This window comes from Condylura cristata, unplaced genomic scaffold, assembly GCF_000260355.1.
Source record: "Condylura cristata isolate star-nosed mole 26May11 unplaced genomic scaffold, ConCri1.0 scaffold00030, whole genome shotgun sequence".
NCBI lineage: Eukaryota > Metazoa > Chordata > Mammalia > Eulipotyphla > Talpidae > Condylura > Condylura cristata.
In genome coordinates, this window is record NW_004567131.1 from 1,653,714 (window position 1) to 1,674,262 (window position 20,549).

At 39.8% G+C, this 20,549-nt stretch overlaps 1 protein-coding gene across 3 annotated transcripts in view; it reads left to right on the plus strand.

Moving 5' to 3' along the window:
* Nucleotides 1-20,549, plus strand: part of PCNXL2 (pecanex-like 2 (Drosophila)) — a 272,672-nt gene that overhangs the window by 131,983 nt on the left and 120,140 nt on the right. For all 3 annotated transcript variants that reach the window (XR_001145936.1, XM_004691129.2, XM_012731293.1), the window contains exons 16-19: nucleotides 1,678-1,787; nucleotides 2,757-2,853; nucleotides 10,976-11,068; nucleotides 11,901-12,051. Coding sequence is in view for 2 of the 3 variants with exons in the window: in XM_004691129.2 (XP_004691186.1) it covers nucleotides 1,678-1,787; nucleotides 2,757-2,853; nucleotides 10,976-11,068; nucleotides 11,901-12,051 (451 nt within the window). In the remaining variant the exon portion in view is untranslated. The remainder of the gene's footprint in view (nucleotides 1-1,677; nucleotides 1,788-2,756; nucleotides 2,854-10,975; nucleotides 11,069-11,900; nucleotides 12,052-20,549) is intronic.

Consider the following 20,549-nt stretch of genomic DNA (forward strand, 5'->3'; position numbering starts at 1 on the left):
CATTCCTACCAGCAGTGCAGGAGAGTTCCTTTTTCAAGGAGGACCTTTCTTTTGTGATGTGGAGGATGTCTTAGAGTCTGTGGAATGGAGGAAGGGTATGGACATCGACATCCGACTTTTTTGCTATGAAGTCATCATCAGTCCAGAAATGATACACAGAAGCCTTTCCCAGTAGGATAATATGAAGGCTAGGGACAGATTGGAAAGGTGTTCAAAGATGCCTCACTGCTACCTAAGAACTAGCCAAATATTGAGATGATGGAGAACCTTTTTGCTCAGAGTATCATGTGTTTGTCACCAGGCATGAAACACTGAACTCCCCTGTGTCAAAAAGTTTTATTTTTTAAATTATTTTTAAGTTTCAGGTATGTCACCTCAAACTTACATAATGTTATAATGCAATGCTATCTCAACATCAACAACAACAAAAAAATAAAAACTTGTGGGGATGATGCCAGGGGCTCTAAAATTTTCTTTTAAGCTACTGGGCTGACCCTTCCTGGCCTAGGATGGTTCCATGCAGCAGGTCCCCAGGGTTGGTGACCTTAGAGGGAGGACATGTCCTCTCACATAGTGTGGGGAGGAAACATGCTGAAGGAAATTGCAAAGAAAGATGAGAGAAGCAGAAAACACAGCAGAGATTTCCAGCAAAATTTGTGGATTGGTGAGGAAGAACTGCCCAGAATTAGGAAAATTAGGAATTAAGAAAATATGCCATTGTGGGACCTCAAGGATGCTGGGACACTTTGTGGGGCAGTAGGGTAGAAGGGTGAGCTGAGAGGAGACTGGGGCCCCTGGGGTGGGGGCCTGGTTGTTTGATCTGTCTGTGGAGCCTGTCTCCCCACTGAGGTCCAGCTTCTGAGCTCAGTGACTCAGAGAGGCTGGGGTGCCCTGTGCACTCTATCTTCTTTGTGGAGAAGAAAAGGTACCACATTTTAATTTCTAGGAATGCACCTCTTGCAAAAATAAAACTCACTGATCCTACTAAGGGTGCCACTTTCCTGCATATCTTAGCACTGACAAACCTAATGTGAGCACACTGCACTCACTCATCTGTATATTTGATCTGAAGCATCATTAACAACTTGTCTTCACAATAAAACACTTGATAAATTCACAGGTCAACATGTGAAGAGAAAAGTATTAAAAGTCTTTATTAGATCCAGTTTCGAGAAGGCACTGGCAGATCCATTGCTGTTGTTGGAAAGTTTCCTCTGTCGGTGAGAAGATGCTTTGGAGCCAGTGGGAGTGGCAGGTGGGGGAAGGAGCAGCACCTGTCCGCCTCCATGCACCCCTGTGGGGTACTCGGGTCTCCTGCAATCTGTTCTTCACCCTGACTGCATTGCCCTGCATCAGTGCTTCTGTGAGATGAAACCTGGAGTCATTGCACTTTTCAAACCTTTTTTCCTTCTTTAGGGGCAGTCGTTTGTTTTACGAAGATTTTGTTTCAGTCCATTGGTTGACTTAATCTCTTCTCTTGGGTTTACACATCTTACATCTCTGAAAACCACTGATTAACACCAAAAAAAACACAGCCCATGCCATCATTATTAAGTGTTCTGCTAGATCCAGAAGAGGCAACATATATTTTTAACATTACATCTTTTAATTACATCTTTTTCATCATTCCACCTGCACCACAATGGAATGACCTGCTGTGTCACGTGTTTTCCTCAGGAGCCGTGGAGCACACAGCACATCCCAGCCCTGTTTTCAGCCTTCTGTGGCCTCCTGGTTGCACTGTCCTACCATCTGAGCAGGCAAAGCAGCGATCCCTCCGTGCTCCTGTGAGTACCACACCACATACCTCCACACACAGCTCTGACACACACACACCCGTGGTGGGTGCTGCAGCCTTTCTCTTGAGTACTGTGGTCATTTGGACTCTTGCTTTAACCTCATTGTTCACTGGGTGAGGCTGAGGGGAATGTGGGCCCAACTAGAAGCCAATGAAATGGGTCACCTTCCAGGGGACATTTAGCCTTGATGCCGATGCTTGTGAAGTAAAAGGTGCAAAGCCAGGATCAGTGGCTGCCAGTGCCCACATACCACCTCTTTCTCTTATATGAGCAGCTCTAACAATTTGTGGTTCATAAATTGGCTTCCCAACCTTCATTCTAGGCAATTATCCTAGAGAAACTAGACTGTCGGCACCCCTGTACCGAGACGTTTTGTTTTGTTCTGTTGCTTTTTGTTCCCAAGACACCAGTGCCCTCTGGGTTTAAAGTGAAGTTCGTGCCAAAGTTTTAATAATAATCCTTAGTCATTTATATCCATCAATCAATCACAAATTAGGTAGGTCATCTCATGTGATTTGTCCAAACTTTTAGAAGATTTTGAGAAATTGTAATTTTAGGCTGCAGCAAAATGAAAGACATAGAGAAATGGGGCAAAGTTAAATATGCTTTACACGGGCGTTTGGGTCAAGCATTTTACAGGAATGTTGGGTTTTGTTGCTGTTTTTTCCCATGAAGATGAAGTGCAGGTCGGGTGGCCAGAAGGGAGAGTCCCATGTGCTTACTTAACTGCTGCCAGTCCGAAGAAGTGACAGCTCTTGACGTTCTTGACTGTTTTAATTAGGGTGGAATTTGAAAGTCTAAACACAATCTTTGTGATTGCTTAAGTATGCAGTTATTTTTCATTGGAATTATTTAAAGGAAGGAGCACTGGCTTTTGTCATTTGTAAGGATGAGGTCCAAGGTAAAGTTTGTCACAAGAGCAACATAAGTAAGACCTGTGTGTTTTTCCATTTTCAGGTCCTTCATTCAGTGCAGATTGATTCCTAAATGTTTACATCAAAATCTGGAAGAGCTGGCTGCAGACCCTCTCCCTGAGAAGATGAAGGACTCAGTGGTGAGGGATGTGTGTGTGTATAGAGCAAGGGTGTTGCTTGGTGTGACGTGTAATTTGTCAGCAAAGCTCATGTTCTCACAGGTCCAGAGCTTGCAGGGCCTGGGGATGATTAGTGCAGAAAGAGGTGCCTTTCTTGGCCTATACCCAGCAGCTCATGGTTGTTGAGCTGCCTGCCAAGGGGACACCTATAGCTTGTCAAGGTGGGTGTGCCACATACACACACACACAAACACACACACACACAGTTGGTTCTTAGTTGAAGGCCTTTTGCCAGAATATGGAACGAACCACATTCAGTCAGTTCCGCCCACTTAGTGGCACCAAAATGCAATTGGGTTGAACATGAATAAAAGTTTGTCAAATAAACACACAGCCAAACTGCTTTCTTGCCATGCTGTGCACAGCCCTCTCCATGTATTCTTGCCTGGGGCCGAGGCTGAGCTGAGAGTCCTCTGTCCCAAGTTGTTTGGCTCAAAGTTGACATCTGCACAGCCTTTAAGGGGCCATAGACTTTAGGCTTTTATCTGGGCTGTTGGAGCAGGGAACAACTATATTGTGTGGAGCACATGAGAAGACAGGAAGGAAGAAGAGAATCCAAAGAATGCAGAAAATGAGGGTATTACTTTGTCCACCAAGAAAATGGTTTGAAGTAGTTTCAAACCCATTGAAGCAGGCGTGGTCTCTTAGGTGTTTGTTAACTTCCAAACATTCAAACCTTGGAAAGTAGTGTCCACTGATTATGTTATCCCCTGTTCATTTTGAGTACTGAGCATGAAATAGTCTGGTGTCTTAAACTCATGCTTTTTCTGTATTTTTAAAGAATGGCAGATCACAGGAAAAGTGGTGAATGGGCCATAAGCGCAGCTCCTCGAGCCAGGCCCACACCTTACTCGTCTGGGTCTCAGCCCAGAGCCTGATGCCAGGTCGGTGCTCAGTACATTCCTGGGAACTTAGAGGAGGGAACTTGCCATTCACCAGTTCATCATTTCAAGACCATGTTCAGGCTCATAAACAACATAGTTACACTTAAAAAATTCATACTCAGCTCTTTGTCCCTTTGATTGTGCTCACAATTTGAGCTAGAGCATTGAGGCTTTTTAAATTTTTTTTTCTTTTTTTTGCCACATAAGGGAATCAAAACACAGATCACTTTAGTGATTAAAGCAGCAACACCTTAAAAAATGAAGCAGGGTACTTGGTGATACTGCTAGGGCTAATGAGATGAGGTACCAGTAAGAGAGATGTTTGAATTTCAAATATAACACCAACAACCTGATCCCTAATATTTACACTGGGAGTTTTTCAGGGAGAAGACAAAATTGACAGTTTCAGATCAGTTTCTGTAAAAGCCACAGACTGGACCAAAGTCTCCCCAAAGGTTTTGCCATAGATCTATAAGAAAAACTATCCCCCAAAGTTGTCTCTGATTTCATGACTGATGTTACTACTGTTTTTTTGCAGTAAAAATAATGCATGGGTAACAAAGAAATACAATAAGAAAATTGCCTAGCAGACACTGGTAGCATTTCATTAGTATAATTAGATGTGATGGGTTAGGTGCTGTTTGACTCATTTTCATATACTTTGAAATGCTTTGTGCAATGTAGAACATATAACTTGTAGGTCATTTAATATGATCCTTGCGCTCATTTCTCTGGAAAGTCTTCTGGTCTAATTATAATATTTTAATGGGGCTATCAGATTCAGCTTTTACAGTTTGATGTATAATACACTGGTATACTGTGCCATAGTACAAGCATAAAATTTCCCTCTTGTTTTCTGTGATTTTCTTTCTCTGTTTTTCTCTCTGACTCTTATTTGCTCTGTCTCTTCTTAAATTTTAGTTTGGATGAAAAGCCCCTAGGGTGTCTCATTAGACCAGAGTTTTCTAGATCCCCCTCCTATTCTGATTCATTTGGTCTGTAAAATGGGTGGAGAGGGCTGCAGGTCTCCTGTTAATGAAAACGTCCACCCAGGTGATTCTATTCAGGTGACTCCTGGGCTGCTTTAAGGAACATTGCTCTAGAAAGACTGAGAGACCTAGAGTTTAGTCAGTGAGCCTGTGCATATCATGCACACAAAGTTAATTACCAAGATTCAATCATTAATGAAGAAAAAAGCTTTCAACTCATTGCAGCGTAGGTTGGTTGGGCCGTTTCACAAACTCTGATTTTGGCCTTTCAGGTTTGCCCATAACTTGCCTCACTTCCAACATTCTTTTTCACAGTCAGACTTTCACTGTGTCTTTTTCTCTGTTCTGAGAGACTAAAACAAGCCAAAAAACCACTTAATTTTTATCTGTAAAATTTTAACAGCTTCTTTTAGACTATTGATTAATCACCTTGACTGCACTGTCTTAAAACTGCTGGGTGTATAATGGCTCCTGAAGTTTCTCTTTAGCACTGGAGCGTGAAGTGCTATATAAAAGGCCACAATACATTTTAAATATTCAATATACTAAGAATTGGTACATTAATTAGTTAAATATGTGTGAACTCATGCATGAACATTAATACTGGTGAGTGTTGTTTTAGAAGTTCTAGCTAGCATAAGTCATGGACGAGAAAAAAGTATCACTCATTATATATGCACATGGGATACCCAGCAAGTTTATTAAAACTGACTTGAGACATAAAGATTTAGAAAGGCATTCTAATATATCAGAAAGAACCTGGGAAAATAGCAATATACTGAAAGGTGATCCAACTCACAATAGCAACAAAACATACAATAACAATGATTTTAACAGCAAGTTTCATAAATAAACTATAGCCAACTATTAAAATGTAGATAATTTCTGAATAAGTGGTGATAAATAGATATAACCTAATTTTGAATAGGAAGACTGAGATCTGTGAAATGGCAATGCCTTCTAATAAATGTATAGGTTTAATATTATTCAAAAACAGTTCCAAAAGCGTTATATGCACACATTGGGGAAATGATACAAAATTCACTTAGAATAACAGTTAATATTAGCTTTAAAACATGAAAAAGATGAATAAAAAAGAAAAGCTTAGTTCTTTGAGATACTCTTATGAAGATTGAATAATCATCAAAATATGTGACACTCAACCAAGATTTGATTTTCTTATCAAAGGAATACAACATCAGTAACTTCTGAAGAGGCACGTGATATGATAAAAGATGGGAGAGATTTTTCATTAGTAACAATACATTATAGGAATCCTTTGTTACTTAAAAGTCAATTCCAGATGGATTAAAACCTGAGAGACAAAACCTGTAAGCACTTAGAATTACAGTTAAAGGAAATTATCAGGATAGGAAAAAAAAATTTAAGCAATACAAAAATTCAAATTCATTAAAGTAATGACCTTTGACTTTTCAAAGGAACTTACAGAAACAAGTCAGAGAATGGGAAGCATTTCTCAAAAGAGGAAATATATAATTGGTTAAAAACATGAATACACATTCAAACTAATTAATAATGGGAAACTCCAAATAAAGGCCATTTCACAACTACCCCACTGACAAAAACTTAAAAGCTTTCCTAATTGTTAAGTGTTGACAGAACATTGAGCAGGGGAACTCTCATATACCACATGGTGTGATTTAGTGTATTTCCTTTGGAAGCAGCTGAGTATTACAAAGTTGAAATGTTTTATGCAATCATCAGTTGAAATGTTTTATGTACTGGGGAGTAGATCTTACACGTTTGTAGCAGACTACACATATATAAGTTTGTTCATCATAGCATTTGCTCCAAAAGCACCAAACTGAATCCATTAGAAAGTATATCAGGAGTAGCATGAGTAGGAATCACCAAGGAAAAGCCCTCCATAGAGCTGCATGGGGTGGCATATGTGAATTAACCAGTAATGTTGAAGAAGGAAACAAGACACAGCAACACTACATACATGTGCAGTATTACACACAGCACAGTGTCCTTAATTGGGTGAAAATTGGCAAACTGAACTGCTTACAATGGTATACATAAGTAGCAAAGTCACTTTTTTTTAAAAGCAAGAAAGTTATTCTCACCAGAAGCAGTATAGTTGTTAGAGCTCTCCAAGAGCGAAAAGAAGAGTTTATGTCTTAGCCATTCTTTAAATTGTGTATATGCATGTATACATAGCTTGCATTATTAAAGTGCTGAAGACATTCTCAAGAGCATGGCATAAAATCAAATATTCTCTCAAATTCTAGAGAGGGCATAATTTTTCTAGATTTGTAAAATAATTTTTATTTTTATAAGATAAAATAAATAAGACACACTGGCCCTCCCTGGTGGCGCAGTGGTTTAAAGCACTGCACTAAGAAGCTTAAGCCACTTCCGCATGAGTTTGATCCCCGCCTGCCCCAGAGAAGATCCACATGGCACGGCAGACCTCTCCTGACCCACCCGCTGCTCCCCTCAGCAGTGTACTTCATCGATCTGCCTGTTCTGCTCCCCACTCTGTCCCTGGTGAATCATCTCACCCTCTGCATCTCTGGCCTGTACCCCAGTTCTGTATGAATAAATAAATCTTTAAAATAAATAAATAAGACACAGTTAGATCTCACTACACAATAAATTTAAACTTCTGTATGTGAAAGCAAGGCAATGAAATTCAAATACTTAAACTATTCGTTGTAAATTTGAGAAAATTTCGCCAACTTTCTTATACCAAGCACTCCTACAATTTAATTATTAATATTCTATAAACAAATATTATATTTCATCTAGGGATATGATATTTAGTAAGCAAATTACCCTCCTTGTAGAAAAAAAAACAGATTGAAGTAAGAAAACTTTTCTTTTGTGTTCACTCACTTAGCACAGGGTAAATTAGTGATATTGCCAATTGTGACAATGTAAGAGCTCTTGACATTGTAGCTGTGAGTTATTGCAGTCATCTGAAAAAACACAATTTATCAAGGATTGTAAAATATTCATAACCTATTATATAGTAACATCTACTTGTTTTTTTAGGGAATTAAACCAAAATATGAAAAAAGATTTAGGTGCATAAAAATGAAAATTGCAGAATAATTCATCTTGATAAAAAAAAATGGAAGGCAACCTAATCTCTGGCATTCAGGGAATATTTGCAGTAACTACAGCTCATTCACTTTTATTTACTGAACTAATGTTTCCAGTGTCTACTGTGGTGCTGTTAGGACGTGCGTGGATGTACAAATGTAAGGCCTACACGTGGCAAGATATTTAATCTTTAGATGACTGTTGGTAAGTTTATACAATAATATATAAAAGTATCACAAGATAACGTATGTTGAAAGAATTAGAAAATTATATGCACATTAAGATTAGATCTTTTTAAAATATGCACAGAAAGCCCCCTATCTATCATGATTATAGTTAAATCCAGGATCAGCCTTCACTGGCAAAAAATATTGGTCCTGAATACACAAAAATGCTAATACTGTTAGTGTCAGGATGTAATGATTATGAATGATCTTCCCCCTTTCTCCTCTATGTTTTTGAGTGCTGTAATGTTATTATACTGTCCTATAATGGAAAAATTAATTAGTCATAAAAAATGGTAGATTGTCTAAATTTGCATTTTGCTTAGATCTTTGGCACTCTCCTTTTTGTTAGATGTGACATTATACAGTTCACTTTTAAGACTCAGGAAATTTATCAAAATGAAAGAGATCCTAAACCTCTTATTTAAGTAACTCAAAAGAGTCATAGATTCTTTTGGTCTGTAAGCATATGAAGGAAGATGGCAATTAAAGTTATTCTCCTTTTGTACAACAAAACTAAGACTAAAGCAAAGCACACACCAAAAAAAAAAGACATGTTTTTATCTTTCACAACCAAAATTGTATATCAACAATGTATTTTTTTAAGGATTTATTTATTTATGCATACAGAGCTGGGGTACAGGCCAGAGGTGCAGGGGTGGTGAGAGAATACACCAGAGACAGAGTGGGGAGCAGAACAGGCCCACTGATGAAGTGCACGGCTGAGGGGAGCAGTGGGCGGGTCAGGAGAAGTCTGCTGTGCCATGTGGTCACCTCCGGGGCAGCAGAACTCATCCTGAAATGGCTTTAGCTTCTTAGTGCTGTGCTTTACCCCTCTGCGCAACCAGGGAGGACCAACAATGTATGTTTTAATGAGCAAAATATTTAACCAGAAAGCTTATCAAAATTACAGACTTTTTGCAATGGTGTTTTGCAGAACATAGCAACAATCTCTGAGGCTATTCTCCTTCCTCTTATTATTTGTTCCAGAAAATGTTATTCTTGAAAATATTTTTTTTAGAGAAACTTTGATAGGTACCTGTAAATGATATTTTAAAGATTAAGTACATAAAAAAATGCTCAATGTCATTAATGGAAAATTCAGGTGAAACCACAGTTAGCTACCACTACACCAGTGTTTTGTAATATCATATTATTGGCATTCTGAGCCCAGTAATTATATTTTTAGGGATTACCATATTATAATACATGTAATTATAATACATGTAATTGCATATATGGCCTGTAGCCACCAGGTGCCACTATCATCCCTCCCTCTTCCTGAAATATAACATTCAGAAATATCTCCAGACATAAGCCCCTTGGGAGATAAAATTATTTATGGTTGATAATTTATATACTACAAAACCACTGCATGGCTAAAATAAAAAATACTGACAAATGTTAGCAAAGATATTGAGAATTGGAACTGTTACATATTGTAAGTGAGAGTGTCGAATGTGTACAATGACTTTGGGTAAGCATAGAACAGCTTCATAAAAAGTTCAACCTAAGCCTACCATATAATTCAGCTATTCAATAAATAGACATTTACATAATAGAAACAAATATCTGTGTTTGGAAGATTGTCCATGAATATTTGTAGCCATTTTATTTCTAATAATCAATAGCTGGAAACAACTCAAATATCTATCCACAAGTGAATGGATTACTAGGTTGTGGTAGACCCACATATAAAAGAATATTGCACAGCAATAAAAAGGAACATATTGATACAGGCAATAACATAAAGACTACTTATTTTACAATTCCATTTATATAGTATTGTAGGAAATGAAAGTAAATTGTAGTGACGGAACAAATGAATAGTTTCCTGAGACTAGAGTAAGGGAAGAAAGTAAGGTTAGATTAGAAAAGGTTTAAACTTCTAAAAAGGTTTCCTTTGGAAAGGAAACCTAGGGGGATGATGGACATGCTAGTTATCTTAATTATGATGATGGTTTCCTGAAGATCTAAGTATGTCAAAATGCATCAAAATATGCACTTGTGTATATGTAATATACATATGAAAGGTTTTTATATGTCAGTTATAACTTGATAGCGCTATTTAAAATTTTATAATGCAGAAATGAAATGGGAAGAAAGTGCATTTCATAAAGTCTGAGTAATAGTCTGTATTTAAAAAAGATACTAATGACACTGACAAAGTCATTGGAATTCTGAATTCCTATGTATCAGTGTATTTTGGAGATAAATGAGCATAAGTTTAGGTCATTCTGTTATTCCACTTAAGAAAACTGGAAATTCAACTCTCCTCCTCCTACTGTTGTCCTGGCGAACACTTCTGTCTTTCAACAAGAATGAGTAGTCAAAGATGAGATTTAATTTTAAATGATAAGATTTGGGGAAATGTATATCTTCCTTTTGGATAAACATGTACAAACACACACACACATACACATAAAACTTGAAATGACCTTTACCCAATCTGACTGGTAAATTAAAAATGCACAACCTGTTCTGGCCCAAAGATATAAGTAAATATGTCAGAGGCTTCTGTTCACATGATAATATAAAAGCTCCTTTAAAGCCAAATAGAGATACTAGCACTTCACCCCCTTATCACGCCAAGGCCTGTGAAGGCTGGTCTTTATTCCTAGAGACTAACCTCAAGCCTCTTCACACGTGCTGAAAGCCTTGTTTTCCGTGGCTAGCAGACATAGGCTACTCCCACAGGGTGCACTTCCTTTCTCCATACCCCTGCTAGCCCTCATACGGGAGGCAGTGAGCAGTCTTTCTGGCGCGTGCCATTGAGAACATGGCAGAACATGCCTGGGGAAGGGAGGGGCCGAAAGCATAGTTTCCTATAGTTTCCAGTATGCGACAGCATGTGCCTCATGTACCTGCTGACACAGAGTTACAGAAGGAAAGATGACTGGCTTTCTCTTTGCAGAAGGAGATCTTAAAATCGGATCTTATCATGTGCTCGGTGGCCGCAGTTTTATCATTTGCAGTCAGTGCCAGCACCGTGTTTCTGTCTCTGCGAGTATGTATCCGTTCAGCTTCTTGCTCTTCCCACAATTTTCTTCCTTCAAAGCAGAGCCCAGGTAGAGCTTTCAGGTATTGCCAGAAGAGAGAAGAAAGGAGGCAGCAAAACCCAACTGAGAGCTTTAAGGCACATGTATGTGTGCTGTTTTGTCCACGATGATACTGGGCTGGCTGCACACAGATTTGGGTTAGTTGTTCTATCTCACTCATTCCCCCAGAGGGAGAGAAAGTTCTTCTGTTTACAAGAGTAATAATGCATCCCCTGGAATTCACCCTGTGACAGGAATTCACCCTGTAACCCTCAGGAGTGGTAAGACAAGCTGATGGCAACCACCACCAGCCAGGAAGGCAGGAGTTGCCAGATCAGGAGTGAGACAAAGGTCATGCAGCCAAAAGGATGATTGGAACATGATTTTCAGTTAGAAAAACAAAAGCAGTGTTCCAGATGGGATTTCTGGTGTAAGCTTCTTAGGCCATTTGTCTATAAAAAATATTACGCATGTGTGAGCTCCCCTTTCAGCGAGGAAAAGTCTGTAAGCTGAGTTTGTTATTCTCCACTTCTTTTCAGGAAAAAAAAAAAGTTTCCACAGTTCAGAATTCCCCAGCTTCTGGAGTTCCCTAGGAGAATTCTTCACCCCTTCTTAGTGCTTAGTGGTTCTCAGCATGGATCAGGTATACAGAAGAAATTTTCAGAAGCCTGTAACAGGAGCAGAGTGCAGCTATCTATTCTTTCAGAGAAAAGGGGAAGGACAATAGTGTTATGTATTATTCATGGCCCCTCTTCCTAGCTGTGTAAGCTAAATAATGAGATTTGCCCTCTTTTATCGCAGCCCTTTCTCAGCATCGTGCTGTTCGCCCTGGCTGGCAGTGTGGGATTTGTGACCCATTACATGCTCCCTCAGCTTCGCAAGCACCATCCGTGGATGTGGATTTCACACCCTGTTCTTAAAAACAAAGAGTATCAGCAACGGGAAGTGAGAGGTTAGTAATAGACCTCTCCTCAAAAATGTGGTGATCAGTCTACTTTGCACTGGAGAGCGCCCAGCCTGGAGAAACGACTTGCTGCCACAAAACTGTGCTGACCATGGTCACACTGGTAGATGTCATATTATGTATATTGAACCAGAATTTTCTGAAAAAGAGTGTGCATCTGGAATATATAGCATGTAGTATTGTTTCCCGAACAAGAAAGAGAAATGAATACGATATGTTTTATGTAACTATTAATCGGTTATTGGTATTGAGGAAAGTATAACATTGAGACCTAAAGATGTTGCTGTTCCTGCTCAAGTTATCTGGAGACCAGGAGGAGAAGCATTTAATTAGCAGGCAAACTGAGGGTTTCTGCCATCCGCTGCATAAAGGCAAAACATACTCCTACTGCATGAGAATTCCAGTAGAACAGAACTTTACTAGAATTAGTGTGCAATAGAGAGAAGAGAGCATAGTTAAAATATTTAACAATAATGATGGCACTCGGGTGATTTGGTGTTGGGAAGCCCCCGGGGATTACAACTGAGATGGATAAAAGCACAAAATGATGTAAAAATAAACTACAAAAAGAAATACTTAACATTTAAACACCCAGAACTACCCATCCCTTCATGGACAACTGGCCAGCCACACAGGATTGGCCCAAAGTGTGTAAGGCACCTTCTGATGGGGACCCACAGGAAAGGGGCAGGCTAGTCTGGAAGGAAAAGGGCAAATCAAAATTTCTTTCACCCACATTCCTGTCACTTTCAAGTGCCTCCTCTGATGTCCCCCAAGTCCCTGGTACTAGTCAAAGACAGGCCAGCAAACACAGCTGCTTCTTCGCCTGTCTCTGCTCCATGTACCTCTTCCAGGTCTCCTTGACTTCTTCTAGTTTTCTTTCTGCTCCTTTATTCTCCCAGAATTCTCTAGCTTCTACTTGCTGCTCAGTCCTAAACTTACTTTTTCTATGGGGATTACTCTGTTACAACTTGACTGCCCTCCCACCCTCTACAGAGTGGAGTGAGGCAGACAGAGCAAAGACTGGCCTTGTCCAGTGAAAAAGACAGGAAAAGAATACTGGTTAGTCTGAGTCTCCCTGTATTGTGGCAGATCAGAGAGTGACATTCAACACTGGAAGAGGTGAGTGGGAATGGTTATTAGTGAGGTTGTTTTCTTCCCTGAAGTTTCTAGAACCCAGTTTAAATTAGAATTACCTAGATGTTTTAGATCAGTACTGTCTCTTCAATGCAAAGGAAGGTGAATGTGCTTGAAAGTTGACTTCTCTGTGATGGGCAAGAGGACAGACATCATGGCCCTGGACGTCTGTCCTGTCAGGAGGCCAGGAGATGTTCACACTTGTTAGCACAGGCTCTGGATGTTTCTCACTTGCCTACATTAGTTGTTTATAGCCACCTGAAACGTAGCCAAGAGTGATGCATCTGACAAATAAGGCTCATAATGAAAAACAGATTGCATTTCAAAATTATGTACATTGGGAGGAATATACATATGTCTAATATATGTTGGTATGAGTTTATTGAAAACCTATTTCCTACCCATTTGGTATCACCTGTGCCTCCTCTGCCTGACCTTTTGCTTTTTAGGTATTAATTTTTCATTTATTCTGCTAGCAACAAAACGTGCACAGGCATCTCAGGTCCTCATATAACTTTTGAGAAAATTATGCTCATTTTTTTTTCTCATAAAGTCACAAAATACTGTAGCTAGTAAAGGAGGAAGATAGAGCAGGGCTTGCAAGGCCACAGCATTCCACAGCGACCTCGTGGTCCTGTAGCAGACCAGTAACTGAGAGCAAGCCTAAAACTAAGCCAGTGGTAGACATTGCTCATTGATTGAAATTGGCCTGTAAGATGAGACATAGGGGCTGTCCATCCCTGTCACTGAGTTTATGTAATTCTAGTGCACCATTTTACAGAAGAGGAAACTGAAGCCAAAAAATCAAGAGGTGGAACTTGGGTCTCATCAAGTCTGTGGCCAGTGAGTGACCAGAATCCTGTCCATCACACACTAGATATTTTCCACTACTCATGTGGCTTTCAGTCAAGTGAGGAGATTTTGTTCAAGCTGAATGAGTCTCTGACTGTTTTTGAAAGCACCATTACCCATAAAAACCACATCGCTGCAGTAGGTCCCGGAAAATCTGGCATGCCTTAATCAATACTAAGGCTACAGAACCTGAGTCCCTAGTCTCAAAATTCCCTACAGTAAATTCTGGACATTCCTGTGATTTCTTAAACACCCCACATTCTCTCACTGCCCTCTCCCTGCTATTCCTTTGGGAAGTGTTCTTTTAAGCCTCAACAGTCTCTCGTCACATGACTCAGCTTTTTATCTTTTTTTTTTATAAAGATTTATTTATTTGTGCATACAGAACTGGGGTACAGGCCAGAGGCTCAGGGGCGGTGAGAGGCTTCACCAGAGACAGAGTGGGGAACAGAACAGGCAGATGGACAAAGTACACTGCTGAGGGGAGCAGCGGGCGGGTCAGGAGAGGTCTGCCACGCCATGTGTCAACTCCCGGGCAGGTGGGAATCAAACTCATACCGAAGTGGTTTTAGATTCTCAGTGCTGTGCTTTAACTCGCTGCGCCACCAGGGAGGGCCACATGACTCATCTTTTAGGTCTCTATTAAAAAAAATCATTCCCTCAGCAGTCGTTCCCTGACCCCCTAGACCAGTCTGATGTCCCAGTTGCTCCCTAACCCTCCCCTTCCATAATGTTCTGTAAAATGATGTTGAGCATCATGTCTGCTTGCCAGTGCTGGCCTGCCACCACTTACTCTGGTGCCCATCACAGAGGCGTGTTTACTTACTGCATTTAATTTAAATATCATCAGCCTTATGTTTGCTAGAACAAATTTAAAACTGAGTGCACATACCTTCTTTCAGGTTACCTTCCTTCTGCACAGCTCTGATATGTATTTTTACTTGCTGTGTGAAAACACTTGAAGATACGAAAGTAATTCTGACACAGAATTTAGATTATGATGAAATGGAGCTGTGTTACCACTCAAGTTAAAGACTTAAATTGAAACAAAGTTAAGCCACCTCAGTTCGTTAAGTTTGAGATTAATTTAAGAATGCATTCTCCCTTCCTATTCCACATCAACAAGGTGTTTAGCTGATAATTGCATTAAAAGAATAAAATTCCATCACTTATTCTCAATAAGTGATGCTACATAAATTCAGCAGTCCAAAGAATAAGGGTTATTGGTGGGGGCAGGATTAAGTTTTATTAATGGGTATGTATGAAGTTGCTCTTTTTGTTTTGCTGTTTCCACCAATCTGATGAATCATGCTGAAAATAGCAGAGTGGATAGCACTACAAATGATGCCATGTCAGTCAGGCAGGGAATTTGAGACCTAATAGCCAAGGAACAAAGTAAAACAAATCTGTGTTCTGAATTATGATCATGATTCTATACAAATGACGTTGAATCACATCTGTTCTGAAAGTAAGACGTTGGTCTGTTTGAAAAGTTGTTTTACATAGGAATTTTCCGAATTACATTTATCTAAGAACTTTCCTAATTATGTCAGTTTGAAAAAGGGTAATGGAGTTGGGTCACAATTTCACATGGTCCTCCAAAGAGAAATTTCTGTGGTGATATAATTCTTGGTTCTTAAGAATTTGAGAAAACTTGAGGTGTTCTTACTTGATGACCATTGTGTAAAGGTTGGTTTTAATGACAGTAAAAGATATTGTGATGTAGAATAAGGGTGTTATTGACATTCATTTGTTTACAGGCTCATTCACTTAGAAAATGTTTATGAATGTACTATTCATTTAAAAATCATTGTTGAACTTCTATATGGCCAAATCAGTGAGCCAGTGAGATGGGGTGACTAAGATATAGTTTTCATCATCACAGAGTTTCTGACCTAGTAAGCAAATTTTTGACTGCACAGGAATAGAAGAGCCAGAATTGTGAATACACAGTGATACAGGATCAGCACTCTGTTCAGCCTTACAGGAAATACAAAGGAGTAGACAGAGATTCAGAATTTAAATAAGGAGCTTCCAATTAATTGCATGTTTATTGGTGAAACTTTTCCAACTGGTTGAATATACATATAAAATGGAAAACATATGGGGTTGTGTAATTTAATGCTGAAGTAATGTCTGGCTCAATATTGGTTGAATAAGCAAATGAATGATTAGTTGCTTTATAAATTCACTGAAGGAAGAGTTCCCTGCTGGCAGAAAAAGCTCTGTGAGGTAAAGACTGGTTGCGAGGACTGAACTCTGTAGTGTAGAGTGAGATTCTTGAAAACAGGTTTATCACTGTGAAAAAAAATGGTTGTTGAAAAGTTTAAGCTGTCATTTTTGGATATATATAAATCAATAAAAACAATAGAAATTATTAAAAAATCTATTGTCAATCTCATTTGACTTCATTTAAAAGTTTGCTAAACCCATTCATTTTTTTTTCCTTAAGCAAGTTGTATTTAATATAAAAACATTGCAGTTCACAACAACTCTATCATGCTTATATTTTTTCCTTTTTGTATGAGTTGAAAAAGAAAAGTAGAATGGTGAAGTGTCTGGAAAGTACATCATACAGTATGGATTTAAGGAACTGGGAGTCACTCAGAAAGACGTCATAAACCTCACAGAAAGCAATGATAAACATTATGCTAAAAGCTTGTTCTCCACCAAAAATCTTATTGAATCTCCAAGGCCCATTTTTATAGTAGTTAACATAGTGCCTCCCACATTGTGGTCAGTTGTGTTCTTTAAAAAGAGGGAAGGGAAGTAGGAAGCAAATAGCTCTAGGACCAATGAAAGTTCGAAGGAGATAAACTGTCAAAGAATAAAAAGTATTCAAAGAGAAATGAACTCTTACAGGAAGCTTCTCTCCTGCTGAATTGATTTGAGTGAGTCTTTAACCCACTGAAAATGAGGACTTGACAGTCATTCAAATAGATATTATTTATTATACAGAACATTTCCTTTTTTAAATTTAAATTTATTTATTTCACATCATTCTTCATGTTGTGCATTTTTTCATCTCGGTTGTAATCCCCATGGGCTTCCCACCACCACTTCACCCATGTGCCATCACCATAGTCCCGTGCATTCTTCTTTCTGCCCCAGTTATGACCCTATTCCCTTCTCCACACCTGTAGAATGTCTCTAAAAACCCACTCATTTTCATTCATGAGTCCTGAATGGGTAATTCTTACACCAAATTTCCTTCGTCTTTTAACAAATCTTGACTGTTGATTTGTAGGGGGACTTTCTTCTGCATGTGACAAACGTGTTTCCGAAATAGTGCTTTTTCTAATCGTAATGTTAAAAATCAGACTGAACAAGATGTGATGAAAAGCAGCAGACCGCTGACGGCTTTTCCATCTCTGATTCTCTCTCCTTCTACTCACTAGGTATTTCTTCTGGTTCTTACAATTTTTCTAAATAAAAAAACATGTTCTGTCATTTTGTTATATTTCAGATTAGTTCATCTACTCACTTCCTGTTATAAAAAAATAGGGTTTTTCTTTCTTATCTCCCTCATTCATTAATATTTCCCTTTCTTCTTCCTCCAGTACAAACTCAATCTGTTCTTTTTATACTATTAAGCCTAATTGCTGTTCAAATCTAGCCTGGTAATATAGCCTTTTACATTTCCTTCTGGTTCAGATTACTGTTTTGTATTTGATAGCCTCTCTAACAGTTATGTAAAAGATCATTTTGTTCAGTTTCCACACAGGAACACCTGTCAGAAAATTTATTAGCTCCATTTTCTCCTGGAAGCCCTCCTGGCACCTGTTCCAATTGTCCCTTATTACGCTTCTTTTTATGAAGCATTTCTCCCTCTCATTCCAGGGCAAGGGTATATTGGGATCTCTCTGAGACTTTGCCATCTCAAAGTGCTTTCATTCTACCTTGTACTTAATGGGTACTTTGTCGCCTGCCAGGATGGACACACTTTTCTCGCATGTTAAGATAATGGTCCATTTTCTTTCAGCTTCCACTGTTGTTGCTATTGAGACGTATCTTTTAAACCCCAACATGCTTTTATATGTACCCAGGTTTGTTCCTCTAGGAAGCTTTTGGAAAGTTTGGGAGCGTATGTAGGGGCATGGTCCAAGAATGGGCTTTGGAGGAAGACAAGCTGGCCCAGCTCCTGGTGCTGTCACGTGCTATTTATGCTTAACCATCCTGGCTCAGTTAAGTCACCTATAATTGGGGGTAGCTACAGCAGAAATTTGTGGGGGAGATGAAGTGAATCAAGATAATAAAGTAGCATATTTGGCTTAGTCTTTGACATGCAGAATATACTCAAGAATGCATCTTCCTCTTCATCTGGTTCTGAAATTCAGCCACCCTGCTCCTTGCTCTGTGCTCACATTGCCCATAATGCTAGGCTGTTAATTGCCTTTTATTATATGGACATGGCCTACAGTTTTGAAATTTTTGTCAACAGGTGATAGTACTACTTGAATAACTTCAAGTATTTCTGTAGTAATTAAGTCTAATCTGATTAATTGTATAAAAAGCTTTTTGAATTATATATGGCCATAAGAGAATATAGCATTGTATAATCTCAAAATGTAGACACAATGCTGGGAGGTTCTCATATTTGTGTGTAATAAGGAGAGGCCATGAATATTTTTCTGCTAGCACATATATAGACTGAGGAGCAACAGAGGACCTCCAAACTACACTCTAAAGGGGTCTGGCCATTCATGTGCACAGACAAAGATGACTTTTGTTGTAAAATAAATTTCATAATATTAGCATGCATAGAGAGGAAAAGAGAGAATTTACCAATAAAATGCCTAAAGTTACCCAGCCCCTTGTGGGCAAATGTCCAGCCATTCAGGGTTGGCGTGAAGTAGGGGGTCACTGGTGCCTGAATGCTAGGTCCATTCTGGTAGGGGAGCATAGGAAGGGGTCAAACCAGGCCAGGCAAGTCTAGAAGGAAAAGAGCAAAATCAAAGTCCAAGTCAAGGTCACTGCTGCTATTGTCAGCCTCTCACGTCTCCCACTCCTCTTTTTCAAGTGTCTCTTCTTCAAGTCCCCCAAGTTTCTGCTGTAAGTCCAAAGCCCAGAAGCAAGTGCCTCTGTCTTCTTCCCACTCCCCCTGAACCCACTGGCCTTCCACATAGCTTCACCTGGCCGCTCAGCCTGTCCCCTGGCTCCCAGTAATCCAAGGGGCCATGTAAATGGGGGCCGGGAACATGGAACCTCCCTCTTTCACGAAGATGCCTGCCACATTCCCTGTCTTCCTATCCCTCACCCCTACATAAAAAGATGCTAGCACCCCAAGACAGAGACCTACAAAAACCCATCCAAAGAAGCATCTTTAATTCAAAGTGTCTAAAATGGTTCAAGCAGGAGTGGAACTGTGATCATTGGGTTAGTCTCCTTTCTGAGATGCTTCTATTGGGAAGGTCATTCCAAATGCCCAAGAAGTGGCTGACAGCAGATGTGTCAGAAAAGAGCCTGTCAGCTGGAAGCCTGCCTTATTAACTTTTCCCTCTGTTGCTATTGTTTCTATGCATGTTCTCCTGCTCTCCATTTCTTTCCCTCCCTCCCCAGCACGGCACACTCTGACCAATGTTCTAGTCCACTGGGAAGCCTCTGTCAAGTCTCCATAAGAGGGGGCAGCAGGGCACTGGCAGTGCAACCAGGTTCACTTTATAGCAGAATAAAGGAGAACCAGAACACGGTTACCTCTGCTGCAGGAGGAAAGCCTGGGAAAGCTCAAGCCAGCCCCAGCGAGCATCTAGCAATCAGAGCACTGACTGTGCTCTGTGGTTAGCTGCCAACCCCAGGCCCCTGCTCTACAAAAACCACAGGGCGTTCACCCAGTTGCCCACTGGGATGCTCCTAGACTTCTGAGAAATCCAAATGATGCAGACATAAACTGAATTGCCCGTAATTAGAATAATATAAAATGAATACTAAACATCAGGAAGTTTTAGTATGCAGTGGGCCACAGCAGCAGCTTTGCCCTTAGGCACAGGAAAGGCCAGAGGAGGCCTTAGGAGAAGAAGTCAGTTGTTGGCCACTGTGCTGAATCCCGGCTTAGCCTGCAGAATGTTCATCTGTGTGGTCTTAGCTGAAGTAGCTTAACGCCCATAGCTAGATGATAGATAATATCTGGAAATGACAATTAAAAAATAGATGTGTGGTGTTATAAAGTAATCTTATAATTTAAGTCACCTCCAGTCACACTTTATTTGGAAGGAATAATACTGGTTTGTAAATTTGACATTTACTGAGCACCTGCTGGGTGCAAGGCTGTGTGCTAGGCAGGGAGAATGCAGAAGCAGAAGTGGGTAATGCGCATGCTCCTTGCTCGGTGACGTGGCTGTCCTTGGGAGGAGGATTTCCCTCTGTGGCCATGACAAGAACATCTGAAAGTTCCCCCCAACCTCCTTCATGTGGAAAATGCCCACATGGTTCTACTAGTGTTTTCAGTTTTAAATACTCTGGCTTGGTATTAATTGAAGACCTTTCTATCAAGAGGAAGA